Source organism: Clupea harengus, chromosome 7 (assembly GCF_900700415.2).
Source record: "Clupea harengus chromosome 7, Ch_v2.0.2, whole genome shotgun sequence".
NCBI lineage: Eukaryota > Metazoa > Chordata > Actinopteri > Clupeiformes > Clupeidae > Clupea > Clupea harengus.
Genome location: NC_045158.1, coordinates 755,584 through 770,619, shown reverse-complemented (window position 1 = coordinate 770,619; position 15,036 = coordinate 755,584). Strand labels below are relative to the sequence as shown.

The following is a 15,036-nucleotide window of genomic DNA, read 5'->3' as shown; positions in this document are numbered from 1 at the left end:
AAAATGTCTTGATCCTTTTCAACGTTTAAAAGTTTCTCTCTGACTCAGCAGTGGTCAATGGCGTGGTGATTATAATTTGTAGCAGTGACACTAGCAGCGCCATGTTTTTCTCTTGAACCACTCTAGATTGAAGGACAGTTTTTGGTCCTTTCCAGACTGAATGATGTCTTTGGGTAAACAATGGAAGGTTGGACCTCTATAAGATCTCTTTCCTTTGGAAGATGTACATTTGGAAACGCCGTGGTGAGGCGCCATTGCTAGTATCCAGTTGTCCAAAGTAGCTTTCGTACCGCTTAGCCTTGTGTTGGTTGAAGATGGTGACATAGGTGAATAATCACTTTTATGTACGGTAAAGTATATGATTTTGTCAGTCACTTAGAATAAAAGTTTCTGCTAAATAATCATGGCAATGGTGATCACTTTCAATTTCAATCATGACTTCACCATCAATCTGCACACACACACACACACACACACACACACACACACATGCACATGGCATTACTTACAGCTTTCCACTCAGAGAGATTTTTCTCGATGTCATCCAATAAGCTGCCAAACGTAGGAAAAACCTCAGCCAGTCTCACAAGATCTTCCCAGCCTTGATCAGGCAACCACACACATGGCTTCTTCCGCTTGCTCTTCTCCAGAGAGAGGTTACCTGAACAGGGACCCATCAACACTTTTCTTTTAGCTTCACGTTCAAGGCTTGTAATAACATCGGTAATAATAGATTTGTCATCCTGGCAGCCATTAGGCTAACGTGTTTCCTGATATGACATTGTAATAAGAACACTGACCTTTAAGGAAGAACTCCAACTCCTCTTGTGGAGCCCTATCCTCTGCTTGCTCAATCTTGATGGTCATGTTGAAGGAGAAGAGTAGCTTGTGCCTCTCAAACAGACCTGACAAGATTAGATACATATATAGTTGGACAGTGAGTTCAAATGTAAGTATGGGAAAGCTTGAGGTATAATTCTTTACCTAATATTCAATAAGAAGAAAATACTATTCAACTTCCAATGGAGACTCTGGTTTCCATGCTTTGACGCCTGAATACACTGTGTGCTTATTGCAGAGCAGGTGATAATTGGGTGTCTATTTCAAATGTAAAGAACTACTTCACCCAACTACTTCATGAACTAGACTCTCCAGAATGGAATTGAGACATTCATGCATTAGTAAGCCTCATGGTTTCAGTTGCCAAACCCCTGCCTGTGGAATACCCGACTCTATTGATCCCTGTGTGTGAAGACAGCAAACCCTCCATGTAGAGTTGTTGAATACCCGACTCTATTGATCCCTGTGTGTGAAGACATCAAACACTCAACATGTAGAGTTGTTGTGCTCAGACACCAAACACTCCATGTAGAGTTGTTGTGCTCAGACACCCCTCCATTCCCTCCAGTAACAGCTCCATACTTTGTTGTAGACTGAAACAACGACTGAATTAGCCACCTTACCTGCTCAATATGTGATGGCAATACACGCCACCTAAGGGGTAACTAGCCTGCTGCCTAGCTAAATAACCTTTATTACACATCGTTTATGAAAGACCAAGTACAAACTCCTTCATTTTTGGATGCTTTATAACACTTGATTTCAACTCTCTCAAATGTATTTTTCTTTCTTAATATCTTGCCTGTGTCTTTAATTTCCTTCACTCTCCTTCACTTTCAATCAATCCATCCATCTATGTCTCCATTTACTTATTTTGATCTATCTTATTAGCTCCATGAACTTTCAAATCTCTTTCTTAATTTCTTTGTGTCCAAACTCTGTATAACCCTTTCCCTCCCTCTCTATGTCTTTTTACATCTTTTTATTTCTTTCTACATTTCCCCCCCCTCCCCCCCACACACACAACACGCCACGCATCAGATGTGAGTGCATCAGATGTGAGTGCATTGTCTGATGGCAAAATGTCACAGGTCTCTGGAGATGCCAGGGCCCATGGTTGGCGCTTGAGGCTATGTTTTTGTACTCTGCAGCACAACACAAATGGAATAGTTACCCCCAGTTACCCCCAACCCAGACTAACCTGTACATCCATAATTGTAGACGTTGTATGTAAGGGTATCCATGATGTTCTTCAACCTCCTGGGCAATACTGAATCAGGCAATGACTTGCGTAGTGAAAAATCGAACACCTCCAAGAAAGAGGCAAGTGAGTACTGGTACATGCTGTTAACCAAAGCCATCTCAGCCAACACAAAGAAAAGAATTGCACCACGTTTGGCTGCTGGCCGGTATCCATCTCGGAACTTGTCAATATCAATAGATGTCTTCGCTGCCAACCTCAACTTCTCAAACACCTAAAGTTGTTTGGAAACATAAAAGAGATATCTGACTACACATTCAGCTTAAGATCAACAACGACAAATTATTACTAAATGGGTCATTCCATGCATCGCTTGATCCTCTCAAATGTTCCTTATTCGCAGTTTTTATGTGCCCAAACATCTCAAAGGAAGGTCTGCGAAATCAGACCTCCAAATGTCAAGTATCTCTATGAGAATTTGAACATTTGAACACTTGTAGTACCCCCTTTTTCACATTTCTGAACTAAAGAGGAAGGTGTACTCTAATGCATGCAACAGTAAAATGGGAGACAGGTTGAGTTAGCTAATCTAACAACAGAAATAATTTACCTAACAATACTGTGGGGTGCAAATTCCAAAATAATGATGGGTGCAGTTCTCAATAATTTTATTACATTTCTGAAAACAATTTTAATTTTAGGCCTTATTGTCAGAGACCATAAAGTGGAGAAGAAGGCACATCTAGCAAGATTATCGTTATTCTTCTTTTGTTGCTTAAGACCTGTACTTAAAACGACAACTCTATATCTGGGTCGTAATTTGCTTACAACATACCTCACTGCAAAGAATCTATACCCACATGGCTAATAAAACAGTACTGTTTAAGCCTTTTGAAAGATAGCTGAATGTCAAAATGTACACAAGTGGAGGATGTGACAATTGTTGCTCCATTCCACATGGCACAATCCCAGTGCAGCAAAACTGAAGAACAGCATTGAAATGAATCTGCTGTGTCTTGACCTTTTTTGAATGATTACTAGGAATTCTAATTTCTGCAGTGCCAGTGCCAGTGTTATCCACTCACCTCAGTGGCCTTGGACTTGGTCTCTTCCAATGTGTGGACAAGTTCCACATTATCCAGCATGTTTCCAGTGGAGGTAGAGAGTTCTCTGAGCAGCGAATCCTCCAGATCCTTCAGAAGGCGTTTGTTCTGACTAGTCTCCTGAATCAAGCGCTCCCGCTGCTCCTCCAGCTCCTTCCGCTCAAAGCCAACAATCACACTAAGTAGTTGGTCTTCCAGACCTTTAAGTGTAACTGGAAGAGAGATGATCACACTCATCATTAGAAATCTACAACTGTTAACAAAAATACTTGATGGTTTTATTTATTTATTGACTGATTGGTTTTATTTATATCACACAACTGTATGAGCAGGATAGACATAAAATGTCTATGGACAGTGTAATGGATGGAAATCTCTAAATAGCATTGGCATAGATATGACAGACCTGGTTTTTCTTACCTGTATAATTTATGACCATGGCTTTGCCAAACACAGCGGGGGAGTACTTGGGGTTGGACAGTTTGGTGTTAAGGTAGAGCTTAAAGTTGGGGTCATAGTCCACTTCTTTGTCACCTAGGATAATCATCTGACGTCCCTCTGCCCCTTTGACATTCTTCTCCAGGACATTGTCTATGACAGGGTCAATGTACTCATCAACATCTTGGAAGAGGAAGGGGAAGCCATACTTAATGGCCATCTCAAGTTGTTTCAGAAAGTCTGGGTCATTGAATGAAGAAATCTGGAAGACCAAGTGAAATGGAACAGCTTTATTCAGCCTGCCAAAGCCATGAGTGTTAGCCAAATAGTAACACTAACATACTAGTTTGGGGGAAATGAGATCAAGCCATAGAAATGTTGCCAAGCTCTCCTATTCTAAGGACAATGGAACATAATGGAGTGTGGAACTTCATGAACTACAACTACGGATTAACTGAGCAAATACATGGAAATACCACTTCTAGGAGATTAGCATGTTTTGTATGATAATGTTATCTGAAAGATATTGCAAGTGATAATTATGGTAATTGTATTTGGTAAAGATTTTTGTGGTCTTTAAAAGTTTCCTTAATATACCAAATCTGTCACTAGAGAGGATAGCAAAAGGTTGGTCATTCCACTACAAAGATATCACAAATGGAAAGAGTCTCAATTGCAATCTTTTGCTGCGGAGAGAAGGCAAAGACAACCGGCATTCATCAGTGGAAAAAAAGTGGTCCATAGATCTGAATGATACATTTAAAATAGGTACCTGCCAATTAAGGGGCTTTCCTATAGGCGTATATAGAGTGAGAGATTTGAATGGAATTCTAGCAGGTCCAGAGATAACCAGGTAATGACACTGTGCCCTAAGCCTTGGCATTTCACCGTTGGGACATTGAACCTCTTTTAAAATCTCGATGCAGCTTGCAGCCAAACATAAACAATAGCCCATCATTAACCCTTTGGGAAACGATATTCCTCTGGAGGAATAAAACTAAAATCTTGCACATTTCAGTCTCTGAGTCGGGAAGCAGCTGCTAACGATCCACCCAGTAGCAAATGAGGGCGATTCACATGATAAGGGCACGGCAGGTAGAAAAGAGGATCATTGGGAGTAAGTTATATTCGCTTGACTAGCTCTTGTAATGAATGCTGTTGATTAACTTACTTTGTGTTAAGTAATAATACTGATTATTAACTTTGTGTTAAGTAATAATACTGATTATTAACATCTATTTGACTTAAACATGTACAGAGAACTGGTTTGGTTCCACCATAGATTATAGTAGTTTTGTTCAATTCAAATAGCAATAACAACCACACAAAATGTGAGCAAGTCAGAGTCACGTGCCTTGAGGTTGTTCTTCTCCTCCTTCTTCTTGATCCAGTTGAGGGCCTGCTGCTGGGGGTCGATGCACATGGGGAAGCGGCTCGCTCTTGTGGTGAGAATTCCATTCTGCACCGACAACTCATCAGGAGGTAGGCCCTCGGAGCCCCATCTGAAACAAACACAGTGGATGGATGAAAATAACAACACGCAAATTAAAACAAATGATTCATTTGTGATTTATTGCAATATTGCACTACTTTCCTTGTGAACATCAACACTGACACAACCAATGCACACTGGAATATCTGTATAATATCTGTATACACCCCACTCCCTGTGAACATGTTCTCCCTATGTGTATTGTTTTTCTACTGTGATTCTACTGTGATTTGTGTATGTATGTTTGTGAGTTAAGTTAAGTGTATAAGCTACTGGATGACCTAAATTTCCCTCAGGATTAATAAAGTATCCATCTATCTATCTATCTATCTATCTATCTATTGCTCTTTCCCCCATCAATTGAATGTCATTTTAGTAGAGCATATCAGTTTACTATGTCTGTGACGCTCAGTGATGATGATTCTAAATGACGACTCACCTACTAATCTCCACTTCATCTGTGAGCAGACTCTCAACTCTGAAGGGCTGGCTGAGAGGGATCTTTCTCTCAAGTACGTCTATTTGCCACACGTCATACACCATCTCACTCCTGAAGTCCCAGCTGAACGCTCCCTCGTAGCTCAAGAAGGCTGCACTTATCAAACAATCACCCAGGAGACGAATGCGACGCACTTTCAGTTCCTCCAGGTCGTCTGTCCAGCTGCTCATAGGAACACAAACAACAGATCATCTGGAGAACTCAGCAACAAACAGTATCAATAATCTGATAAATGCACACACCTGTATAGTCATGTGTTACGTCATATTCATGGGATCACTCAACTGCATTATATGCATGTAATTTAACCAAAGTTACTTAAGTGTGTGGGTATATGGGTGTAGTGTGTTTGTCCAGTTTAGTTTAATATAATTCAAATTGATGTAACAATATGTATACAGTAAATGAGAAAATTACTGAAAGTAACAGTAAAATAACAAAAACAAAACCCTCAATGATTCAAAATAAATAGATAGAAGATGTTGCTTGAACAGGGCTATATCATTTCCAAAACAGCAGCAAGAAGGTGGATTTCTTTTTCTTTAAAAGGATTGAGAAAGGGATTGCATATTTAAAATGTCCTCATGGAGCCCCCTTCATGAGTATTTTGCTTTCATTCATTTAAGAAAAGTACAGTACATCTTTAATCCTTTCCACTTAAGTTCAGTATGCTTCAAAATAAACATCTTGCAAGGAGTGGAGCAAACAGCTTCTGGCTCCGATGGTATGACAGGGTCTCCAAAGAGAGCTATGAATGAGCACAAGTCAATGGATTTGTTCATCCAATCAGATTGCAGGCTATGTAAGCCTGATTACCCATCAGCTGCAGAGTAGACACATTGACCAGGTAAACCCCAGTATCACCACAGTAAAAAGGTACTTCGTTCCACAGTCCAAAATTTACACTGATGTGACATCAAAAAATAAAACCGATCTTGATCTAGTTAGAGCAAAAAATAATGACATTTTCCTCTAGATCAGTGGTTCTCAAAGGGGGGGGCGCGATGTCACAGACAGAGATAAAAAAAAAAGTCGCCGACCTGTCACTGGTTAGTGAAAGCTCCCTCCGTGGTGAAATGCAAGGGGCTGGACTGACACAAACAAATCAAATACACAGTTTACAACAATTAAAACGGAGAGTTAACATTTGAACGCGAGTTACACCTACGCTTCGGTGTAAAAAAGTAACCGCAGGCATGGTAAGCGCTCACCCTCACTGAGATGACACCCTGCAGAGTTTGTGCGATCTCTCTCGTTTCCTCGATCACTCATATATTTATTGCTTTATAAACAGTGGGTTTCCAGGACAATTCTGGCATTCATGAAATGAAGACATCCTCGGATTTAAATAATTATAATAATAAAAAATATGAGAATATTTGTATCATTAACAATTACGTTTATACATTTATTCATACATTTATAGTCATGATTCTATGAGGCATCGTGATGTCCTAAAATAAATAAAAGCACTACACGAACACTGCAAATATAAGTGAATAAATAAATAAGCACTCAACTAAATCGCGTGGATATAGCCATAGTGGAATAGAATGGACACATCTACATTCTGCAACAGTACCTCCACCTCTGCACTGGTGAAGTTAGTTCTGCGTTTACTCGACCGGTGCTCGCTTTCCGCTTTGACATGATTTTGATCAGTCTGAAGTGGCTTTCACGTTACTGTGGAGTCTGTGGATTGTGCACACGTCTCTTCAATTGCATGCCCTTATAAGGAGCTGGCGGGGCATTTATGTATGAAAATGTAGGTGCACGAGAATGCACGTTCAATTTAAGAATCAGTGCACAGCTATGGACACTTTGGTGGTTTAAGAACACATTTCCAGGAGTTCATGAATCCTGCGGAGATCTTTTCTTAGGTTGATCTTTCGAAACACTTAAGAAAATGTTTGAGAATGAGGCCCAGTCTTTTAAAAGACTAGACTATAGATTACCTTCCTGCACTTGCTGTAGGCCTATTCTTAGCAAAGTACTAAGGAGTACTTTGCTGAATATCGCAACTGCGCACAGATCGAGGATGACCTGAGGCTTTGTTTATCAAACATTGGACCAAGAATTGAAGACCTATGCAAGGCAAAGCAGGCTCATGTCTCACATTGACAGACCTGCAAGATTTTTTGAAAAAGAGAGGCCCATAATAATAATAGTAGCCTAATAATAGCAATAATAACACTAATTATTATTATGATAATAATCATAATAATTGGTTGATTATCATTCATTATAATAGTAATAATGTAATGATGGTGATAATAATGATGATGATTATAATAATAAGAAAGCATGCAGGCTCACATAGCTGCTAATAAAAATAGCCTACTAATAGGCATACTACTACTGATAATAATAATAATAACAATACTAATAATAAATAGTAGTAATAGTAATAATAATTGTCTGTATGGGCCTAACAATAACAATAGCCTAACCTTGACCAAAGGTATGACCATAGGCCTATCAATAACAATATGCTATCTATCTATGGTGGGCGGCCCCAACTGCACCTAACCAGCTTTGGAGGGGCCCAGCTTGCAAAAGTTTGAGAGCCCCTGCTCTAGATGATTGCAGGGCCGTTGACAAACATAACAAAGTAACTAGATGGAATAGAGTGGTGTTGGCACTATCCAGGCTTGATGCCTGTATGATTCCTTACAACATAGTAAAGAATCGCAGAAAGAAAAACAAATATGAAAGCCTTTGTTGTGCGACACAGATACTGTGACAATTTGCTATGAATATAACTTTTAGTATGTGAAGCTCTTTGACCAACCGTTCATTCTCTGAGCCCAGGCCAGAGATAAGCTTGTCAGCAGCAATGAGCCTTCTCTCCATCACTTCAGCTTCATCCTGTAATAGCTGCTTCTCACTCATGGCCTCCTCATACTTCTGTCCAAGTGCCCCCAACTCTTTCTGGATAACAGCCAGCTCATTTTGGATCCTCTCCAGTTCACGCTTACTCTGGAAGAAGTTCTTTTCCAACCGTGCCACCTATAGTAAAGAGGGAAGTGTTAGTAATTTACATGACTACAGTATTTTTTTTCAAAAATAAGTAAGTAAGTAAGTCTACTTGGTCTGAATCACGTGGGGTTAAATTGTGAAACTATGAAGCATAATAATGGACTGATGCCCTATTGCTGTGTAAATATTACATGATAAAATGAGACAAATAAAATAATAATACAAATAATCCACTCCCTTATGCCCTGTGTTTACTTCAACTGTTGCAACAAAGACAACGTTAAGTCTCTAACTGTTGCAACAAAGACAACGTTAAGTCTCTAACTTTTGCAACAAAGACAACGTTAAGTCTCTAACTGTTGCAACAAAGACAACGTTAAGTCTCTAACTGTTGCAACAAAGACAACGTTAAGTCTCTAACTTTTCCCAGTTCTGGCTGCTTTGACTTCACTGTCTCCCTCCCTCTCTGTACACAAAGTGCATTCAAGGTGGAAATTGATAGTTTAATGTCCTTCTACCACAAATGTATACATTTGCACTGATTTAGGTTGCCTAGTTCAGTGGTTCTCAACCTTTTTTCAGTGATGTACCCCCTGTGAAATATCTTTTCAGCCAAGTACCCCCTAACCAGCGCAGAGCATTTTTGATTGAAAAAAAGATGTAATACACAGCGCTATGCCATCATTGTCTGATTTATTAAACTGTCAACACTGAATATTGAACATTGTTGCATTGAACTGAGTTTTAGTGAGAAACTTGTGCTTGTGCTTCACTGAGAATCTTTGTCAGTCCTGGTGGCAGGGAGGCAACTGCTGTGATCAAGCTCTTCTCCAGGCACAGTCTGTTTCTCTGCTTTGTTTTGATCACAGTCATTGCAGAGAAGGAGGCCTCACATAAATATGTGGAGGCAAAGGGTAGTAGCTGCTCAAAAGCTTTCTCTCCCAGGTCAGGGTGCTCCTGCTTCACACACACCCAAAACTGTGTGAATGTGGATGTGGCAAACTTCATCTGGAGGCCACGGTCAGATGACACTTCCAGGAGTGTTTCCAAAACCATGGAAGACATTCCTCCAAAATACCTCTTTTTAACGATTTTGTTGCCATTTCGTGATTTCCGCTAAGAAAAAATAGTTCTTCACGCAAATGCGTAGCAACCCACCTTTTGACTTCAAGTTTCAATGACTTTCCGTTACGTTAAATGACCGGACTACTTGCGGAATAATATGAAAGATGTGAATTAGAAGCACAAAACCCGTTGCCAATGACAGCGGTCATAAACTTTTCGCAGCGGTGAATATTAAGAAATTACAGACCTGCGAACGCAGACATTTAACCCACATATGGCCCATATAAATCAACTGAACTTTTTGGAACATTCTGAAGAGCCGTATTATTATTAACTATTTTTGAAGGATTTTTGAATGGATGCTAATTTTAAATATATCTTCAAAAAATCTCACGTACCCCCTGGACTGCCTTCACGTACCCCCAGGGGTACGCGTACCCCCGGTTGAAAAACCACTGGCCTAATTAATGTTTACACTACTGCAAACAGCTTGCTTGAGCATCAATCTGTAGGCTATACAGTACTCAATAATGAAGTGTTATCTTATTAACTGAAAAAGAACTACTTGGCCTATTTCCCAATTGTAACCTCTTTCGAGCACGCAGCAGCACTTGTCATTAGTTTGCTTGCTTGCAGTGGCTGCATTGTTGTTACTGAAGAATGATGGGCGTCTGCCAGTCTGTTGAAAGGGGCAGTGTGGTGTGGTGTGTTGTTGTAGGCCTAATGCAGTGAACGACGGGGACGGGGACTCAACCTTTTCTTTTTCAACCCAAACACTGGGTTGAGGCTGTTGGGTCATTTTGTCGGGTCATTTTAACTTCTTCTGGGTTGTTCTCTGTTACCCAGCCGCTGGGTTAGTGGTTGAAGACAGTGCTGGCTGGATCACTTTAATTCAGTTGTTTCATTATTTGAGCTGTAACAAGTTACTAATTTAGTTGACAGCCAATAGTGCTTAGCCTCAAACAGAACTAACATTAGGCCTAAACTTGTTAAACGCCATATGAGTGTGTCATCCTGATGAAAAGCCTATTTTCAAAGTGGCATGTTAGTCCAAACCAATGACTGTATAAAGAGTTGAGCCTCTATATTCAGTTAATGGTCCAAATCCATCACTAGGATCCCCAAAGATGGACATCAAATTCTTGCTATGGAACAAGAGCTACTCTAGCTATTCCCGGCTAACCTAAATGACTGATGCCCATCTATTTGGTTTGATTAAAAGGTCTAACATTACACCAAAAATGTATGGAACAATTGGTGGAAACCCAGATAGCAAAAAGACACAGGGACGGATCTGTGCCGGATCCACAAAACGGTTTGGCCTGGATCTGCCAACCAGACCCATTCCTTGCACCAAACGCACATTGGTCCAAAAGTGGCATGGATCCACATAATGGATCTGCAGCAGATACGGGCCAGCACTGGTCCAGCTCTATTTCAGTATGGTCCTCCGCGTTTCAAATGCAGCACGGATCCGCTTACCAGATCTCAGCCAACTCTAACGGCTTCATCAGCGGCATTTGAAATAATTTACTATGCTGGCCAAGTCATAACGTTACATTTTCGCAATAGCTCAATTTGTTGGCTAATGTAGCTAGCTAATACCAAGCACGGCTAGTCATAGCCTGCTGTTCCTCTTTTTTAATTATTTTATGGAGGTCTGTGTCTGGGTCAACTGATAGCGTGGAATCTGTCCCTGGTCATAAACCTCCTTATAAAAGGAATCTGTCAGACATGATCAACTTTCCAGAAATCTTGGACCCAGGGCACATGGACAATGGGCCTCATTCTCGAACATTTTCTGAAGTTTCTTCGGTGCAGAGTGCAGAGGTGGAGGTACTGTTGCAGGATGAAGATGTGTCCATTCTATTCCACTATGGCTATATCAACGCGATTGAGTTTAGTGCTTATTTATTTATTCACTTACATTTGCAGTGTTCGTGTAGTCCTTTTATTTATTTTAGGATATCACGATGCCTCGTAGAATCATGACTATAAATGTGAAACGTAATTGTTAATGATACAAATATTCTCGTATTTATTATTATTGTAATTATTTTAATCCGAGGATGTCTGTAGAGTTGATGTGAACGCAATCACCAACAATTTCTCACAAATTCAGCCCTTAACACTTCTAACACGGAGCGGCCAAGTGGGGCATCTTGTGGTTTTGAGGAATCGCATTTGAGAAAACTCTGGCCGATTTACGACTGCTATTTCGCGTTCTGAAAGTCTTCTGAAGTTCAGAACAAATCCCAGATGAGAAAACTTTCATGAATGCCAAATCTTTTCCTAAATCCACCGGAAGTGGAGTTCAGAAGATATTCCTTCTTAAATTATTCTTAACTGCGTTCGAGAATGAGGCCCAATGTCCATAATTATAGGAATACCACAAAATCAAAAAACAATTCTGTAAACCCTAAAGGTTCCCATTTTCCTTATGAGTTATTGCACAGAGTGGCAATGACCTCTGTGGAGAAAAACAGCTGAAGTACTCTTGTGTGAAATCAAGTAAGGTTCTGGGCAAGAAGGAATTTGTGTGGGAATGAATAGCACAGATTCTTATTATTGCTGTTGCGTTTGTACTGAATAGTATATCTGGCTTTGTACTGAGTAGTATATCTGCCTTTGTACTGAATAGTATATCTACTAGTATATCTTCAATGTTTTGTAGTTAGGGGACAAGTATTAAAAACAGGCCTCAGACTCCAGAGGACTAAACTGTTTTAATGACTTTTAATGTTTTACTGTCAATGACTACACTGTAGTAGATGCATGATTTGTAGTTTCTCACCTTCTCTCGTTTTGGTTTGATCTCTCTGGCAACATCACAGTAGCCCATGACAGCCTCCACAAACTTCAGCATCCCTGAACCAGCTCTACTGATTCCCTGCATTTCCTCTAAGGTGGTGTTCAGATGTTTCAAGAAGCCTGGTGGAAAATATGAACAAAACGAGGGGAAAAAAACATGGTAGATTTGCCTACATACCTGTAGAAAAGCGTGTTGAAAAGCTACATTTACCCAAACTGACACTCAACATGTACACCAGTGTTCAAAAATGTAATTTCCCTACAATGTTTCATATTTCTGACTGATATGAAGGCATGACATTACATATGTGTTTACATAACGACATCTGAAATGTCCCAGTATATGAAAAAAACTCAGGAAACTCAACTATTCTGAGTGTATCTCACCTCGAACAGTCTTGACTTGGCTAACACTGATAGAGTCACAATCCATCTCCATCAGAGTGCGCAGGAAGTTGGTCTCAGACATCATCCCCTTAGCCGATTTCCAACTGATCTCCTTGTAACCACGCATAACCAGGATGCACTCACATACCACCTGCACCTGTTTAGGTGGTTTGGCGAAGGATCTGTACATACGCAAAAGAGTGTGAGTGCAAAGCAAGCTGCCATATGAAGATAACAGACCATGATGAAAAGCAACATTAAAGCAACCATTTTTACAAAGTTACAAACATTTAACAACTGTAAGTATAAGTGATTTTAAGCTTTCACCTAGAAAATCTTCAAAATGATAGCAGAGCAAAGTCTATGCATTAATTGGGATGTGATAATACAACACTTTGCCTTGCAAGCAATGTAATAAATCTAAGAGGTAACATACACATACCCTACATCAGTAGGATACAGTTCAGGTTTAGAGTCAGCCAACTCTGCAGGTATCAACTAAATCAACATAATACCTTTTAATATATTTTTTAAATACTTTATTGCTAACTTGTGCAACATCAACGACACATCATTAAGTTACATTTTAAGCCTATATACTAGTGCTGTCAGTTTAACGCGTTATTAACGGCGTTAACGCAAACCCATTTTAACGGCGTACATTTTTTAACGCGATTTTTTTCATTTATTTTTTTAAGATTACCATTCTTTTTGGCCTCGCAAACTGTGTAGTAGGCTAACGTTACGGTTTGAGTGAATGGTGAGCGCGATACGGCGAAATGGATGATAAAAAGCTTCTGAATGGAAAGTTTACTTTTAAAAGTTGTGTTGTGCAAAAGAAGCGAGCTTCACTGTTGTCTGAAAATATCAACAGGCAGCTGGCTGAAAGCAAAGAAGTAGTAGGTTTACCTTTTATTGGTAACCTAACTGTTACGGTTCAATGTTTCTGAAATAAGAGGCCTGACTGCTATGTTCCCAGCAAACTTGAAAAAAAGAAAATATTAGTCCTATGAGTCCTTGTTTACCTGAAATGTGCACTTTATAATTTTATAAAGGTACCGCCCTGTATGGCAATATTGGTTTTCAATAAAATAAAACATTTGCATAAAGCAAGCCAATCAACTTTTCCATGTTGATAAGGGCATTAAAGTAAAAATAAAATGATGGAAAAAAAATAAATAAACAAAGGGACATTTAGAATAGATAAAAATTTGCGATTAATCGCGATTCATTTTGAGTTAACTATGACATAAATGCGATTAATCGCGATTAAATATTTTAATCGGTTGACAGCACTACTATATACAGATGATGAGATATCAAAACCACTGTTATTAAGTGATTACTCCTAGAGTACCTGTGTGAGGATCACTGTATCAATGTCACTTAAGTAATTGACCCACAGAAATGCACCATGGTCCTCTTGATTCCATTGTCATGCATATTGCATGAAAGCAAGATCATCTATTATGTTCTATTTTGGAATCAGGACCCTTCAACCTCATGGAAATAGTGTGGATATGGACTGCATAATTAATTTGGAAGGAGATTAAATAGTGTGGATATGCACTGCACAATTCATTTGGAAGGAGATTAAATAGTGTGGATATGCACTGCACAATTCATTTGGAAGGAGATTAAATATATATTTTTTTCCAAAGTTCTGTTGAACTTTAAAAGGAGCAATGATTATTCCAAACAGTGGAACAGAATCTGCCTCATGACTGACCTGATCTCAGTGACATCAGACTTGTCGAGGCCCTGCAGGGCGATGCGGGCCGCCTCCAGAGCTGGCAGGGCTTCCGCCAGAGAGCTCTCTGCATCCTTCTTCTCCACTGCAATCACCTTGTTCTGCACCTCAATCTCTTTAGCTTTGTCCTCTGCCAGCTTTTTCTTCTCCTCAGCTGCATTGAACAAACAGTTTCTTTGGTTAGGTCTGTAAATTCATCCACACAATTTAGTCTTTCTCTATATGTGCAGTTTTCGGCTATCGATCTTCCTCCATCAGCCACCAGCAGTTACGCCCTATAATTACCATCTGATTCCACTAACCACGCACTACACAGGATATTTACAGTCGCACAATTGTTGTCACTTTTGATTCTATAGAGTCATTTAGCAGATGCTGTTCGATTACAGCATGCCAACTTGCATGCTTGCTGAGAAATAAACCATTATAGGAAAACTGTGTGGCAATACTATGTTCTTTCTTTTTCTTCAT

At 39.7% G+C, this 15,036-nt stretch overlaps 1 protein-coding gene across 1 annotated transcript in view; it reads right to left on the bottom strand.

Moving 5' to 3' along the window:
• The window catches only part of dnah10 (dynein axonemal heavy chain 10), an 83,560-nt gene that overhangs the window by 14,802 nt on the left and 53,722 nt on the right, over positions 1 to 15,036 (bottom strand). The window contains 11 exon segments of the mRNA XM_042708187.1: positions 510 to 661; positions 801 to 905; positions 2,042 to 2,315; positions 3,127 to 3,356; positions 3,565 to 3,844; positions 4,937 to 5,084; positions 5,514 to 5,735; positions 8,365 to 8,582; positions 12,412 to 12,548; positions 12,816 to 12,997; positions 14,545 to 14,719. Coding sequence (XP_042564121.1) covers positions 510 to 661; positions 801 to 905; positions 2,042 to 2,315; positions 3,127 to 3,356; positions 3,565 to 3,844; positions 4,937 to 5,084; positions 5,514 to 5,735; positions 8,365 to 8,582; positions 12,412 to 12,548; positions 12,816 to 12,997; positions 14,545 to 14,719 — 2,123 coding nt within the window.